Source organism: Myxocyprinus asiaticus, chromosome 18, assembly GCF_019703515.2.
Source record: "Myxocyprinus asiaticus isolate MX2 ecotype Aquarium Trade chromosome 18, UBuf_Myxa_2, whole genome shotgun sequence".
Lineage (NCBI taxonomy): Eukaryota > Metazoa > Chordata > Actinopteri > Cypriniformes > Catostomidae > Myxocyprinus > Myxocyprinus asiaticus.
The window spans coordinates 37,514,748-37,531,108 of NC_059361.1; the positions used below are offsets into that span (position 1 = coordinate 37,514,748).

Consider the following 16,361-nt stretch of genomic DNA (forward strand, 5'->3'; position numbering starts at 1 on the left):
TCTCTTATGTCCTAACTCTCAAATGGTGGTAAGAAGTCTGTGAATCATTTTTCATTTTTCAATGACAAATCAGAACGAACCAAATCACTACAATTAATTAAACTTCCCAGCGCTGCACAAGACATTCTAGGAAAGTGTGCTCGCACGTCTCTGTGCATGCTCAATAAACTCGGTGAGGCAGGTCGTGCTGCACAGTGGCAGCTCTACTCAGTTGTACTATGTGAGGTATCAGGACATTTTATCAAGAATGAGTACATGAGCAAAGTATCTAACCCGATTCGCATCATTCTTTTTTCGTGGTGCTTCATCTGTGGAAGTCTGGAGGCATCCAAACTCCTGAATTCTTCCAGTGGATGAAACTGGTGGTAACTAAAGAGAATGCACTAGTGGAGACAAAAGCGCTTTGGAATGTGGCTATATGTAATAGCGACACCCAGTGTTCAGAATATGAATTTCATATAATTTCTCAATAGTGGGTCAAATTATGTTCTATTTCCAAAATCTCTCACGGGCTGCATCAGAGCAGTCGGCGGGCCGCAGATGGCCCGCGGGATTTAGTTTGGACACCCCTGCCCTAGAGTGAACTATTCAGTCCAACACACCAACACTGGCTAGATAAATGATGTGAGTTTGGGGTGGAGCTATCTGTTTGAGAATAAAAAAAAAATTCCCAAACAGATGAGGTTTTATAGGTTAATGGTCTATCAAGTTTTATTAATAACCAAAACCTACCTTCCTACCCCACACCTTAAACCTAATCCTTTCTGATAATGTCAGAAAAAGCTAATATGAGATGAAAAATGCAAATGCTGAAGCAACCACGTAATTTTTGGTGCTTCTATGACACTTTCAGATTCGACATGGCGACATTCGACATACCCTGATCCTTTGCATTTCAAGTGCAACGAATTGATATGAGGGATCATATGAATTGATAATCTGCCCTTTTACTCATGACTGGTGTGAAAGTAAATAAAAGTCATTGTTGTTGTAGCCCCTGTAGTGTTCACATCACCAGAAAACTGCGAAACGCACAACAAGCTACATAAAAATCTAAAGAATTTAAGGTATAGTAATGTGATTCTGTGAGACCAGGTTAATCCATGTATGGTTGATGTCAACCATAGAAATAAACATAGCCTATCCTTTATTTCAGTTTGAAGAGAAAAGAAAGAAAAGTCTGAAGATGAAAATGTCTTAGAAAGAACACTGTGGATCTCAGCTTTGTCTTACAGAAATAACCTGGCAGCTCCTCGACATCCCACAGCTGCACAACTGTTTTAATCATACACAGATGTATGGTGTGCTGAACCATATCAAAGTCCTGCATCCACCCCCTCCTCTGATTGGCTAGTGCTGAGTGCTGGAAAGAGTTATGCAGGCAACTCCTCTTTTCCCCATAAAACCAAGGAATGTGTGGAACTTTAAAAAAGTATAATTTTGGATTTTTAGTTCCTTTTAGTTCCTCTGTCCAGAGGAAAATGGCCTCAGCACATGACAAAGCAGTTTTACAGGCCATTTTTAACCCTACCAGCCCCTTTGGAGATATTCCTGGGTTAAACCAAGAAGATGAGCTGACTGATGACGGTAAGAGTAATATTTAATTTAAAAAAGCTTCATACTGTCCTGTAGTGCATGTTGTTGTTTTTATGGCACTGTGTACTAGATAGATAGATAGATAGATAGATAGATAGATAGATAGGCTAAAGGAAAACACAATGCAAAAGGATTCTCAGTGTAAACAATATTAACACTATATTTCTTTCTTGCCCCTGTCTTTGCTCCAGACAGTGTGTTTGACCCAGAGCTAGTGAAACAAGTGAAAGATCTGGAACTACAGGGAGTTTCAGCTGCTGAGTCTGGAGATGTGCCCGCTGCACTGCAGCATTTTAACCAGGCCATCAGTGTCCTGCCCCAGAGGGCTTCAGCCTACAACAACCGAGCCCAGACCAAACGTCTGCAGGGAGACATTAAAGGTTAAAAGTCTTATAAACATAATCTTTATCTGTCAGAATCTGCTGCCAGTATAACATTTTTACTTTGTTAATGTTAATTCTTAGTTGCTAAAGATCCCTAGCATAATGAATACATTTTTACTGTCACAGACCATCATAAAAGAACGATCTAATTATAATTTAGAATTTTCAATGCAAAATGAAATGGGTTTAAGCTTTGAAGCTGTTGCATTGACCAAGTATTTGTATTGTTATTCATAAAATGGTTGATGAAATCAGTATTTCATTAGTAAATAAAATATTATGTATGAATATCCCATAAATTCTCACCTAAGTTAAATGGGTACTGACATTTGAAATTTTCATGAATGGAACTGTTTACTCACGGTTTTGCAATTGGGTCCAATTGTGTTTTTAACTGCCCCATCCTTCAATAACAAACACGCTGATATAAGCCGGAAAAAACAAACATACATAATCCAAAGTAGGAAGAACAAGACGCGCACACACATACTGTATAGTATCATCATGCGCTGAGGCGCACATAGCCGGAAATGCATCAAAACTGTCAAAGACGTCCATCTAGTGCATGTTTACATACACCAACAATTAAAAATAGTGCAGATGGGCGCGAGGACACGTTTGTACTCCAAAAAACCAAGATGCAGCAGCTGAATGAAACAGGGTCTCTTTTTCAGAGTTGTAACTTCACACAGTGTCTTTTAAAAGTACCTCGAGATATGATGGTCAAAGATGTCTGTCTAGTGCATGTTTATATTCAAAAAGAGGCCTTTGCATCCTGCTCTCTTTCTCTGTTTCCAAACTGAGCTGCCAGTGGGCAGGGCCAAGGGTGGGATGGCATAAAGTAGGCATTGACTCGTGAAAGAACCCTTTGACACATAGGATCACACTGCTTTGATCATTCCAGAGTGGTCCCTGGGGCGTACGATCACACCGGTGTGATTAGAAAGTTTGTGTCTAACGTCATCAACTGGCAATTTTTAAAATTCAGATCTGCTTTCACGCTGTTTAGCTGCCACTGCTACAGAGAGGGACTGGCTAAGCGCTTGCCATTTACACATCTAAAACAGCTGCTTGAACAATCTTTTCAACCACAGGATGATTATTTTATGTTACAGGCATTCAAACTAACACAGAATACAAATGTATTGCTCAATCCACACACTGTGTGTAACAGCGCAAAACTAACTAAGAAACTCACCAAATCTGCTGTTGTGCTGCCCCTGCTATGGAGAGAGATACTGGCTAAGTGCTTGTCATTTATGTCTAAAATAGCTGCTCAAACAGTCTTTTCAAACACATGATACAATAAATGTATGTAATGGGCATTTAAATAAACTTTATTAGAAGGTATTAGAATACAAGTTTACAGCTCATATCTACACACTGGTATATGACAGCAGCAAAAATAATTGAGAAAAAATAATACGACCATTATAAAAGTTATATAAACACATATGTTTGCCATATTTGAGAATCTAATAGCACATTTTTAATGTAGCAAATAAGATGATGTTTGAAATACAGAATACAGAAAGAATCTGAAATACAGGATTGACATCAGTAATGCTCCATAGTTTTATTTCTTTATTCTTTTGTAATGCTTCGTAGTTTTCCCTTTCCCCCGATGACAAATGTCACAGCATGTTACTTTTACCTCAGACTCGCATTGGCACTCGTCACGGATTTTATACACACAAATTCTTTAGCTAATTGCATTTATTTACAGTTTTATTTACACATTTGCCACAGAAAAAGATGTCTGCTTTTAAAAGAAAACAATTAACAGATGAGGAGAGCAGAGATTTTTTTTTTTTTTTCAATTCTGAAGATGTCTCAGCCACTGCTTCATCGCCACAAGCTCTTCCTGCTGGAGGGCTACAGCAATTTTACCCCTCCTGGACATCAGGGTTTTTGTTTTTTGTTTTTGTTTTTTAACCGTCAAAGTCAGACTTTACCTGCATCTCCCACAGAGGTCTAGTGTTTGAAAATGTTTATAACAGAGGAGCTTGTTGAGGAGATCAGGAAACAAACCGCTACGTCGCAGAACAGCTGGAGAAAACACCACATGGAGTGAAATTAAAGCTGGCAAAGTGGGTTCCAACTAATGTAAATGAGATTGAGATTAATGTAACTGAGCTTATATTGTAGTTTTATGTGATGTACTCACTGGTTACACTGGATCCACCACTACGAGGGACTTGGGATCTCTGGGTCTGTCGTCATGTCCTTACTGTCCCCTTACTATTGATAGGGCACTCCACTGATACCCTGCAATTCAGGATCAACCTGACAAGAGGGCTGCTTGAGGAGCACAGTTCACCACGTTATCTGCGCAGTGGGGGCCGTCCTGCCTCAGACAATCCCCTGTGTCTGAGAGCCAGGCATTTCCCCTCTGAAGTTCCTCAAACCACTTCCCAGGGCAGCAGGACCAGGCAGCACTGCAAGGTCTGTCTCTCCAGCACATGGAAGACAAAGAAGAGGCGCCTTATAAAATACATATGTGTGCCATGCAACACTTTTATGTTACTCCATGCTTTGAGGAGTACCACACACTAAAATATTATTGAACCTATAAAAAGGGGTTGGCAACCTATGGCACATGTGCATTGGGGTAATCAGTGGCACGCCAGCAACAGCAAGAGAGGAGTAGACTATTTATGAATTCCGCACCTGCATTCCAATCTACATCTTGATGTAATCCTTCTTCATGATCACGCAGTGTGTTTTCACCAGCTGAAGAACTGGCACAGCCATTGACCGGGAAAATAAAAAATGGCACTCCATGTCAAAAAGGTTGCCGACCCCTGCTATAAAAGGTTGTTTAAATGTTCTTTATAGTTAATATTTAATATTATTTCATACTGCTTAGTAAATATTCTTATATGTATATTGTTGTTTTTGTGTGTGTGTTTTTATTTTATTTTATTTTTTTTATGAAATGTTTAAATAGTTCTTATTTGAAATTACTATGGACTATGAAAATTGTGTTTTTTTGTTTAACCATAACTGTAATAAAACTGTTAACATTTCATCATTATTAAATATGTCATTCATTATGCCTCTTGATAAAGCAGAGCCAAGTAACATAGTACCTCACATCATGCAGACTCAGGACATTTACAACTTATAAGTGAATAACACTCCTTTCGGCGTGTTTTTGTTCCTCTCCATGGATGAATCAGTGATGTAGTGGAAGGGTAGGCTGGCATTTCATCAATTTATACCTGCAAAAAGAAACAGATTTCACATATTTTGTGTGTGTGTGTGTGTGTGTGTGTGTGTGTGTGTGTGTGTGTGTGTGTGACATACACACTGAGTACTTGCAAGACATCATTACTTATATCAGATCCACCACAGACATTCACCATTATGAGGGGCTTGGGATCTCTATGTCTGTTGTAACGGCCTTACCGCCGCCTTAAGTGAGGAAGGATACTGGTATACCAGTCCCACATTCTTACAGCAGTGTTACGGGGCCTGTGGTACTGTGAGGGAAAATAGGATGAGAATGACCATGATCACCTGCAAAATGACCAAAGAGAAAGCAGAGTAGTAAAATAGTAATGTACTCACCAAATACATGAGAGCTGTGCAACACTCCCTTTTGTGTTAGGCCATGTTTTTGTGGAGTACCACATCCTGAAACCTTACTGAGAGAGCAAAAGAGAAGGCAATGATATTATTTATTCATATTATTTACTTACCATCATAATATTTTATTGTAATTGATCAATTTTATTTAAAAAAATAAAGTTTTCAATTAATGAAAATGTTTTACCATTATTTTAATAACACTGAATTGACATATGTCTCTAACAAAGCAATGCTGTATGATATTTTACATTACATAGGATCTCTGCTTTCATGGTGAAACATATGAGCAGCTAATCGTGAATAAAGACAATGTTTGGCTTCATTGTTGTAATATTATGTTCAATACTATTATCAATACCAATGCAATCCTACCGTAACTTTAGCTGAAAAATGTATCCTCTTAAAAAATCCTGAAACAATAACTTTTCATTAAAGTGAGCATGAGTGAACACAACAAAATAAACAGTAATAAATGCTGAAATGTGCTGAGCAGAGCATTGCCAAATAGATTACAAAGGCAGTGAATGGGCATGATGGCATTGTGCAGTACGACAAAACTAATGTCATAACGAATTACAAGATTGTATATGTAGGACAAACATCTTTAAGTCGTGCATCTATTATAGTCTATACATGTCTTTTGGAGGTTTTGAAGTGAAAATGATGCTTAACATTTACTCACCAATGTTTAGCCCTCCCGTGTGCGTCGGCTGTAATACCCCACGAACCAGTGAAATGCAAGGCTCAAGTAAAGTGAAAATAATGGCAACATACATTGTTGGTTAATATGTTTATTATAGCTTATAGATATTTTTAATTTTTAGAGGTTTTGAATTGAAAATAAAGCTAAACGTGTCCTAGTTTACTCAGCTACACTCTGTCCTCCTGGCGCGCCAGCTGCAAAGTGTCACGTGACTGCAAAATGCCTTGTGATTGGCTTGTTGCGCCTGGATGGAATTTAGATGGTTATATGTTGTTACATTTAATTTTAAGCGCATAAAAAACTCACGGGGTGACAGTCAGAAAAATGGAAAGTACGTGCGAAAGGGTTAATGGGCACCCTAGTGATGTAGGGAAGTCATGGAAGTAGAGAACGAGGTGTTTTTGCAGCTTGGTTTCAATAAATGCTTTTATTGCATTGGGGATTAAGTTTTGAGTTCTGAAATTTACAGTATGTTTTTATAGTATAATGACCACATATATGACTAAATATCAAGGAAAATTTGATTCCTCATGACATGACCCCTTTAAAGGAATTGTTCACCCAAAAATTTAAATTCTGTCATAATTTACTCACCCTCATATTATTCCAACCACATATTACTTTCTTTCCTTAGTGCAACACAAAATGAGATCTTAGGCACAATCTCTGAGCTTCTGTTTTTCATACAAAGCAATTGGATGATGATTTATACTGTCAAGATCCAAATATGACAAAAAAATCATCGGTTTTCACATGTCCGTTCACAATGAGATTTGAGATGAACGATGGAGGGGAGGATTATCAGTGAAATATATTTACATTTCAGTCTGTTTCTCACTCAAAGTTATCATATGGTTTTAAAAAAAACTTGGAATATAGCACAGTCCAAGTCATATGCACTACTTTGGAGAAGAGGTGGGTAGTAACGCACTACATTTACTCCGTTACATTTACTTGAGTAACTTTTTGAAAAAATTTTTTTACTTTTATTTAGTTACAATGGGTAGCGTTCCTGTCATTACATTACTGGTTTTCATTTAATAAGTGTTAATAAATGCATAATTTATTGAGATTTTTGAATGGGACTCTTATGACAGCGGAACTTCTCAGCTGCAGGCTCTCACTCGAGTCGCGTTCAACACTACAGCAGCAAGTGTGCAAAACAAACATTTCATCACTCCACACAATGCCTTCATTTTACACCAAGACAATGGTATATTTCAAGATTAAAATTGCAGCTCCAACTTAAGAAAACATGGTGAGGTATGTTTTAGAGATTGTGATAATGGTGATACTCTACCTATGGGCTCTTATGACCTCAGTTTCTAAGCTTTAATTTTTATATCAGCGCTGCAACATATCAGTGCCTGCTGTATAAATCCTTGTAAACATCCACATTAAGTGCAAATGTTTTTGTCCTGCCTATCATGATTGTGAGCATTTCTACATGTGCAAGGTTGGCACATACACAGCGTTTGACAGATGCGGGCGGCTTTGTCTTATGGACAACAAACTTTCAAACACAGATATAAGGTGCAATTTACCCTTAGTGTACAGAACTAATGATCTAAATTCTTTCGACACTGACAATGCTGGAGCTAAACTGAACTAAATTCACGCAGGACGTAAAAAGTTGTGAAATAACGACAGAAGGCATGAATAAAGCATGATCTTGCTTCAGTGTATAATTAAACATTATGTATAATTTGGGACTGTGTGATATTCTTCATGTTTTTCACCGTAATAATAACTAGAAAAAGGTTTCAATAATTCTCTTCTAATTGACAGATCTGAGAAGCGTCCTTAAAGTGATAGTTTAGACTTTAATCAATATCATCATTTCCCCGCCCTCTTATTCTTCCAACCCCATGAAACTTTCTGTATTCTGTGGAACACAAAAGATGTTAGACAGAATGTTAGTGAGTGACAGTCTCAGTCAACATTCCCTTTCAAAATATGGAGGAAAAAAAAAACATGCAGTGAAAGTAAATGATGATTAAGTCTAGCATTCTATCTAACATCTCCTTAAAGGAATAATTTTCCGCATCATTTTCTCACCCTAATTCCATCCCAGATGTGTTTTTTTTTTTTTCTTTTTTCTTCTTCTTCTTCTGCTACACACAAATATTTTTAGAAGAATACCTCAGCTCTGTTGGTTCATAGAATGCAAGTGAATGATGACCAAAACTTTGAAGCTCAGAAAGCACATAAAGGCAGCAATAAAGGAATTCAAATGACACTGGTTCAGTCTTTGTCTTTAGAAGCAATATTAGTGTGGGTGAGAAATGATCAATATTTAAATCCTTTTTTTTACTAATAAATCTACACTTTCACATTCTTTTTCTTGTGTTTCTGGTAATTCAGTTATTTGTGCATATCACCCCCTACTGGGCAGGGAGGATAATTAATTGTGAAAAAAAAGTTTTTTTTTATTTATATATATATATATATATATATATATATATATATATATATATATATATATATATTTATAAAATTATAGATATTTATCTGTTTCTCACCTACACCTATCATATTGCTGCTGAAAATCACTGGAGTCGTATGAATTACATTTATGCTGCCTTTATGTGCTTTTTGGAGCTTCGAGGTTCTGATCACCATTCACTTGCATTGTATGGACCAACAGAGCTGAGATATTCTTCTAAAAATCTTAATTTGTGTTCTGCAGAAGAAAGAAAAAACACATCTGGGATGGCATGAGGGTGAGTAAATGAGAGCATTTGAATTTTGGGGGAACTATCCCTTTAATTTGATGCGTGGAAGAAAGAAGTCATATGGGTTTGGAACAACATGGTGGTGTATTATGACAATTTCCATTATTAACAATAATATCAATAATAGTTTTATTATTATTATTAATAATAAAAATCACTCTGTAATGCATGTTAAATGTGTATTATGTACTGGAATATAGGAGAGTAAACATCCATTATGTTATATGTGAAAGTAACTTGTTACTCACTACTTGAGTATTCTTTTTATTAGATGCTTTCTTCCTCTTACTCGAGTAAGTTGGAAAAACAAAAGGCAGAATGAACGATGACATATTCATTTTTGGATTAACTCTTCCTTTAATCTTAGTGAACTTTTCTGTGATATATCTTAGGTGCAGCTGAAGATCTGGATCGTGCCATCTCTCTGAGCAGAGGTGCTGGACGATCGGCCTGCCAGGCTCTGGTCCAGCGCGGGCTCCTCTTCAAGTTGGCAGGCCGTGATGAAGAAGCTTGGGTGGACTTCGAGAGGGCAGCAGGTCTAGGCAGTGAGTTTGCCCGGCAGCAGGCTGTACTCTCGAACCCCTACGCAGCCCTATGCAACCGCATGCTGTCAGAGGTCATCAATAAACTACGCAACCCAGAAGTGTCAGAGACATGAAAGATATGGAGCAACAGACATGTACAAAATTGGCCTATTAAATGTATTCATTGTACTGCAACAAAGGCATTCATTTATTAACATAGTACTTGTTTATTGAAGATATAGTAAAATAAAAACCTAACAGACAATAATATTCTAACAGAGCATACGTATGTGTAGTTCATCACATTACATTACAAGTGTCCTCCTGGTTCATTTTATACAATACACCAATTGTTATGATTTTAAACCTAATAAACGTATTTTGTCACATGGCTTACTTGAAAAGTGTGTTTAAACTAACTTTCTTTTAAATAAATGCCATTTGGTTAGATTTTGCAATCTATTGCAACTGCATTCATAGTGTGCCTTACAAGTCCAAATACTTTTTGGGACAACTATATGTACATGGCAGTGTATTTAAAAAAAAAAAAAAAAAAATATATATATATATATATATATATATATATATATATATATATATATATATATATATATATATATAATATTATATTTATTATTTCTGCCACTAGATGTCACCCAAGATACATCAAAAAAGTTACAACAATAAGCTGTTCATCTTTACTAACCTATTAAATCCTCTAAAAATGCTTAATATCCATTTGTATCTAAACTTTAATTTTATATGAATAATGTATTTTTTTTTTTATTTTTTTTTTACATAGTAGTCTGTTAATCTTCCTCTCTCTTGTCAGTGGTGAGAAAACTGTTGACCAGTGTCTGCAACTCTTCTTTTCTCTCCTGGAGGTCAGTCATACTGGGCAAAGCCACAGGTTCACTCCTGATCTCTGTTTGGTAGAAAGGACAGACCTTCAGGTGCTCTGCCATGGGGGGCACGTCTTCAAAGACCCATTCATCCACTGGAGAGAACAGAGTGCTAAACTCCCATGCCTATAAGGAGTTAAAAAAAGTTCAAATATCAATCAGTGTTATTGCCCTCTGATTAATAAAGTGCTTTCTGTAGCTCTGTAACTGGTAGAGAATGGCGCCAGCAATGCCACAGTCATGGGTTTGATTCCCAGGGAATGCTCATCATGATGAAAATATACATACATAGAAGACACTAAGTCGCTTTGGATAAAACTGAAATTATCACTGGATTTGCCAGTTTAGTGTCATCAAATCTTTTGAAGATATTTAGAGATTGGTCTAGGACACGTAGTAGCAAGTAAAGCGAAAAACCAAGAGTAGAGCTGCATATTTTGCTTCGTTTAATTAGTCACAGCATGTCTTTGAAATAGTCTGTATTTAGGTTTTCCTTGCTGTACTCTCTACACATTTTCCAATATGTTCCATGTTTTCTTCGATGCCCAAATTAAATTATTTTATTATTATAACCTATATCTTAGATATAGCTCTTCCTGTATTAGTGGGTGGTTCTTGGCCAGATTAAGCTGCAATATAGTCCAACCATTTGCTGTTTTAGTCATAGATCTGGCTACGCAAGACTACCCCCCTACTGGTTAAACAATAAGATCAATTATTACATGGACATCAGAAAGCAGCGTATTGCGAGAAAGTGGTGTCTTGCGAGAAAGTTGCAATCAAGTTTACATTCACTGTATTAAACAGCATACTCTTCAATACATGTGGCTCGGTCAGTAAGCAGCTTTCTCCACAGCAACATAATTTCCCAGTGACGCTTGTGTAAATAACAAACATGGTATCCGAGGAAGACTTCACTATGAGTTATTGCTGTGTTTGTTTCCTTAACTTTCTATCGAGACCCACAGTTGTGCTGCAATAGTGGGGTTTCCCTCTTATGTAAAACTCCGGGACTCCCCCAATGTAAAAGCACATATACACAAACGGTAAAGTCGATATTTTACATTGGCGTGTATAAATGGGTATAGTTTAAAGTGTATGTGTACTCCCAGAAATGTTGAATTCTTTCTACTTTGTTGACTTGTTGTTGGGCTCTATCCTATGATGTTTGTTATATGGTCTGTTCACGGCTTCACGCACATGCGCACACCTCAAAAACTTGATAGAATGCTGCTTATGTGTTTGCATGGCCAGATTAAGCTGCGTTCTCTGGGAGAAACCAGGATGTGTTAAACCACTTTCTCTTTATCCCTTAAACGGCATAAGGAAATCAGTGTTCTTGTTTATATGACGTTTTAGAATGCCGCATTCTGCAAAAAACCCTGGAATAAACCATTTTCTTAAGTGCATGTAAACTTGGTCACTGAAACAGTGCATGGCTGACTGACATGGACCAGAGAGGGCAAAGTGACCTATGCACGTCCTTTTTGTTGCTCTCTGACCCACATACCTCAGAGTTTAGACAACAGTGTAAAAAAGTACTTAAAATAATTGTCATGTGATGCAACACCTCTAATGTTCCTAAAATAAAACAAGACAGGATTGGAAAGCTTTGAAGATACCTTCACAGTGAATTTTCACTGTGCACATAACTGTGTTGACTGTGAAGTCTTCTTATGAGAAGTTAAAGGAATGGTTCACCAAAAACTGACGATTATATCAATATTTACTCACCCTTATGCAATTCCAAACTTGTATGCTGTTTTAATTTTCTGTGGAACACAAAAAGAGAATTTAAAGAATCTTTACGCAACTCTTTTCCATACAATGACACTTCATAGTGACCATGGCTATCAGATATTCACTTATCTTCCCCACTGAAGTTCACATTCAAATTAATAAATGGCATGTTGATGCACCATGCCGGGTTTTACGTCATTAACAGCAGACACAATTGGTTCTTGTGTCTTTAGGCGCACCCGTTCGAGCAAAACACTTTTTAAGTGTTTTTGTCTTGACTTACTACCATATGTCGAATGGAGAGTGAGATTTGAGAACTGCAGTGGCTAAAGTCTAACATTTCAGTCTGTTTCTCACACAAAGCTATCGTATGACTTCTGAGATTCAGAATATTGTGAAAGGGTCATATATACAAATTTTATGGTGCTTCATGTTTTTTGTTTTTTTTTCACAGACATGGTCAACATGAACTATTACTGAATGGAAAAGATGTGTTAAAAGTAAAAAAAAATAAAAAATAAAATAAAATAAAAAAAATCTTCTTTTGTTTTTACATTGGGGAAAAAATCAGCATGAAGTTTTGGAATGTGAGTAAATAATGACAGCATTTTGGGGGGTGAACTAGTCTGCAAGCTCTTCCTGGCATCAGTTGACGTAATATGAGTAAAGAATTGACCTTTTTTCGGGACTTCCAGGTGAATCCTCCATGAGAGTAGTTCTTTTTCTCCCATTTGAGGGACACCATGCCCTTCCGTTGTAGAACGGTACTACACACCTCCCTCATGAGCTGAGAGACCTGCGCTAGGTGACCCAAAGACACACTGTCCAGGAAACCCACAATATGTTGTAAGATCTCAAAAGGAAGTCTGCTCAAAGAGTCCAAATTCCTTGCTCTCTTCCGCTCACTGCTAGCTGTTCTTTTTCCCTTGTAAAGTGATGCTGCCACCTCTGGCCGAAGGGTGAAAGTGCTAAGATCCGGATCATAGATGACAGTAGCTTGGCATTTAGATGGTCGAAAATGCCTCTGGCTGAAGGTACAGCCCAGGTAAGCCAGTGGACATCGCAGTGTAAACCAGCCAGTAAGACAGGACTGGATGTCTCCATGCATGTTCCTGTAGTGCCAGGCGTATTCATCTCGCCTGAAAGCGTGGCAGCAAATGTAGGTAAAGACTGAGCATGACTTGTTGTGTCTTCTGGTCACACATTCGGTCTGAATCTGCATGTGTAGGTTTTGTGGTTGATGCCTAACAACATCTGCCAAGGAAGCATCACTTTTGAATGGAGCAGAGGGAAAGTCATAGGTCTGTGTGCCGAAGTCAAGATACAACCCATCGGTTCCAACAGTCTCGCTTATTTGATGACCTTTAAATTCTCTTTCGAGAGAGCACAGCAGTGTCGCCTCTACCTCATTTGCATTTTGGAGCTCTTCAATCCTAACCCCTAAATCAGACGTGTCAACATTCTGGTCTGTTTTCTTAACCACTTGTGATGGATCCTTGATGTGGCTTCGCTTGGCTCTGTAGCTGGTTGGCACGTTGAATGAGTGTATGGTTTGTACCTCAATGGGCTCTAAATTGCCATAAACAAAATCTTTCTCCTTGGGCGTGCAAGCCGCCAGCTGGCCAAAGTTGATAAGCATGCATCCGTTATGCACCAGGTACATGTTATATTCAGCCACGTTCACCTCTTTATGAAGTCTCTCAAGCACGCCGTCTTGCCATGGGGCTAAACCTGTTCTTACAATCTCTGAATCTTGTGAACCATGGGAAGCTTGAAGGGTCACTCTTGAGGCTTCCTTGTCCTTTTTTGGACTACTTTTATCCTCCAAATTCTTTACAGTTTGCTTGCACCCTTCTTTCTCCTTCGCAAACATTCTCTCCCAGATGCTATAGTTCTCCAAGCTGGCCACATCTTTGCTCTTTGCAAGAGCCAGTCGCTCTTCTTGGGTTAGTTCCTTTACCTCTTCCCCATTGAGACCATTCTCCAACATCTCCTCTGGGTTTAACATCTTAGACTCCCAATGCTCTAGATCAACACCTCCAACAGCACCATCCATTAGAGCATCAGGTTCCTCCATCTTCTCAATCAACTCTGGGAAGAGCGTTTTCATCTTAATAGAACGAAATAGAAGCTTCTGATCTCTGAGGGCCATAGCAATGTCGAGCTGAGTTGTGCAGTTTGGATCCTGCAGGGCATTACTGTAGAAGGTCGTATCCATCTCACTCACAGGCCAACGATTCCATTCCAGGCTACAAGTGACCACACTGGCAGGACACACTTCCAGGTGCTGGGCAAGACTTTGACGGGTCATGGTCAGTGGACAGCCATACCCAGAGTTGAGGCATGGTACAATTTCCTTTGGGCAGAGAAGACGATGTTCATCTTCTTTACAAAGATGGAAGGCAGCGCCGCACTGCAGGTGGCAGGAAATGAAGATGCAGGATGTGGAGATATCCACAGGAAGCTTGCAGTGCTGGTTATGACATTTTTCACAGTGTGGATGAAGGCCAGAGCTAGTGCTTCTGTTTTTGCCCTGGGATCGGCAATCCAAAACATATTTCAATAAATTTTGAGAGTATTCATGGCCCAAAGGAAATTACGTTATTGTCAATATATTGTATTTGCTCATAAAACTTTTTTAAACCAGAAGTGTATGACAGCATTGAGTGTGTTTACATGCACATCAAAAGGCTGCCAACAACCTAAAATTAGCTTATTCAAAACATCCGACAATGCAAGAAAAACATGATTACATGAGATTTGAAATCATCTGATTATTCTCTGCCTTTGCGTCAAAGTGTAAACGGTCATGCACACAGCACTTGCACAAATTGGATAATATACTGTATGTGTGCAGATTGGTTTAAGTGGCTTAAGCCTTACCCCGATAAATTAAAACCGTTGAAGGTGTTTACTTTACCTTAAACATTGTCAGCTTATTAAACATAATCGGTATAAGATTGTGCATGTAAACGTGCTCATTGAAACTTGAACTTGATCTTAAGTATAAGCTTACCATGATTGTTGAAATTTATTTCATATGAAAATAGACTCTGAAATGAGAAAAGGGAATACCTGTTGAAAGAAAACAAGTTTTGGCTACATTTCAGTGTTTCTATAGTAAATTACTGACGTGTCATTTTAGACTAGACACAACATAAAATAGCTTCAAAAAGACAATTCTCAAACAACACAGAATTAACATTTGTACATCAAATAATGTTTTCCTGAAGAGTAAGACGTAAAACCAACACAAACACAAATTGTTTGATTAGATAACCTCTTTGAACTTTTCTTGTGATTGTATCTTGATTATTCAAAATGCATTTGTTTTGATTAAGCAAGGAAAATCAGACGCTCCATGAAAGCTATGCCTGTATAAACCATGCACCAAACACTTTGAATTTCAACCAGTAAATAAGTTTACCTATTGTTATGACAATACTTGTTCACAAAACATACATTCTGCACTGTGAAAGACCACCACAATTTACTTATTGGCGACTTTGTTATTGTTAAGTAACTTGAGTATAAATGCGGGTCAGTCTCACTTACCCTTTGCTGCCCTAACAATGGTAGCACGACTTCTGTTTGTTTTAACTGAGTATGTGTGGTTGTAAATATCTCCTCTGTTTCAGCTGTTATAAATAGAACAAAAAGGGCATGACAGGGCCAATATGAATAAGCCTTTGAGAGACAGAGTTGCATTACATCACACACAATTACTGTCATTTGTATAGAGAGCTATTGCCAAGATTGATCAATAGCTCTGAATTATCATGTTCAAAATTAGGAAAATATAAGTTTATTTAACAATGGATTTTTGAACTGGTGTGTAAAGGTAGGTGAATTGATAATCAGAGGCTAATATGCTAATATTTATAATATACTGTATTTAACAACAACAGGAGAATCAGTATTGATACAATTTCCCTTTATGGACAGTTCTGGGCAATATATTGCTAAAGAATAAAGCATTTAATAATGACCACTTGTCCACTAGATGACAGTAGAACCCTTTCATGTAGTGTGGGATGTGGGAGCGTTACAGATTGCATAATCTACCTTAAATTATTGGCTTTGTTCTCAATAGCATACTACCATACTAGTTTTACTATTTCTGCAGAATATAGTATATTATCTTTTCCATCACAAAATGAAATGTGCTTGACCTGACCTTTCAT

At 37.7% G+C, this 16,361-nt stretch overlaps 2 protein-coding genes across 5 annotated transcripts; one reads left to right on the forward strand and one right to left on the reverse strand.

Moving 5' to 3' along the window:
- Positions 1 to 1,392: 1,392 nt before the first annotated feature.
- Positions 1,393 to 9,927, forward strand: LOC127455717 (tetratricopeptide repeat protein 36). The gene is made up of 3 exons (XM_051723789.1): positions 1,393 to 1,587; positions 1,788 to 1,976; positions 9,404 to 9,927. The coding sequence occupies exons 1-3, from the start codon at positions 1,413 to 1,415 to the stop codon at positions 9,667 to 9,669; spliced, it is 630 nt and encodes a 209-aa protein (XP_051579749.1). The 5' UTR covers positions 1,393 to 1,412; the 3' UTR covers positions 9,670 to 9,927.
- On the reverse strand, positions 9,739 to 15,762 carry LOC127455712 (F-box only protein 40-like). Of its 4 annotated transcripts, XM_051723776.1 has the most exons (5): positions 15,733 to 15,755; positions 15,194 to 15,252; positions 12,854 to 14,710; positions 12,172 to 12,209; positions 10,419 to 10,563 (listed from the first exon to the last, which is right to left on the reverse strand). In XM_051723776.1, the coding sequence occupies exons 2-4, from the start codon at positions 15,194 to 15,196 to the stop codon at positions 12,174 to 12,176; spliced, it is 1,896 nt and encodes a 631-aa protein (XP_051579736.1). In that variant the 5' UTR covers positions 15,197 to 15,252; positions 15,733 to 15,755; the 3' UTR covers positions 10,419 to 10,563; positions 12,172 to 12,173. The 4 variants fall into 4 exon arrangements, 2 of the variants coding, with proteins under 2 accessions (XP_051579735.1, XP_051579736.1); XM_051723775.1 differs by lacking the exon at positions 12,172 to 12,209 and having other exon boundaries at positions 9,739 to 10,563; XR_007899731.1 differs by lacking the exon at positions 12,854 to 14,710 and having other exon boundaries at positions 10,459 to 10,563; positions 15,194 to 15,230; positions 15,733 to 15,762.
- Between the last annotated feature and the right edge of the window lie 599 nt (positions 15,763 to 16,361).

What these genes read in the sequence shown, in the direction of transcription:
- LOC127455717 (XM_051723789.1), top strand. Translation starts at nt 1,413, where the DNA reads ATGTGTGGAACTTTAAAAAAGTATAATTTTGGATTTTTAGTTCCTTTT. An exon ending in AGATGAGCTGACTGATGACG is followed by an intron (nt 1,588 to 1,787) that starts GTAAGAGTAATA and finishes TCTTTGCTCCAG; the next exon opens with ACAGTGTGTTTGACCCAGAG. An exon ending in TCTGCAGGGAGACATTAAAG is followed by an intron (nt 1,977 to 9,403) that starts GTTAAAAGTCTT and finishes GATATATCTTAG; the next exon opens with GTGCAGCTGAAGATCTGGAT.
- LOC127455712 (XM_051723775.1), bottom strand. An exon ending in CCTGGAAGTCCCGAAAAAAG is followed by an intron (nt 10,564 to 12,853) that starts GTCAATTCTTTA and finishes AACTCCTTATAG; the next exon opens with GCATGGGAGTTTAGCACTCT.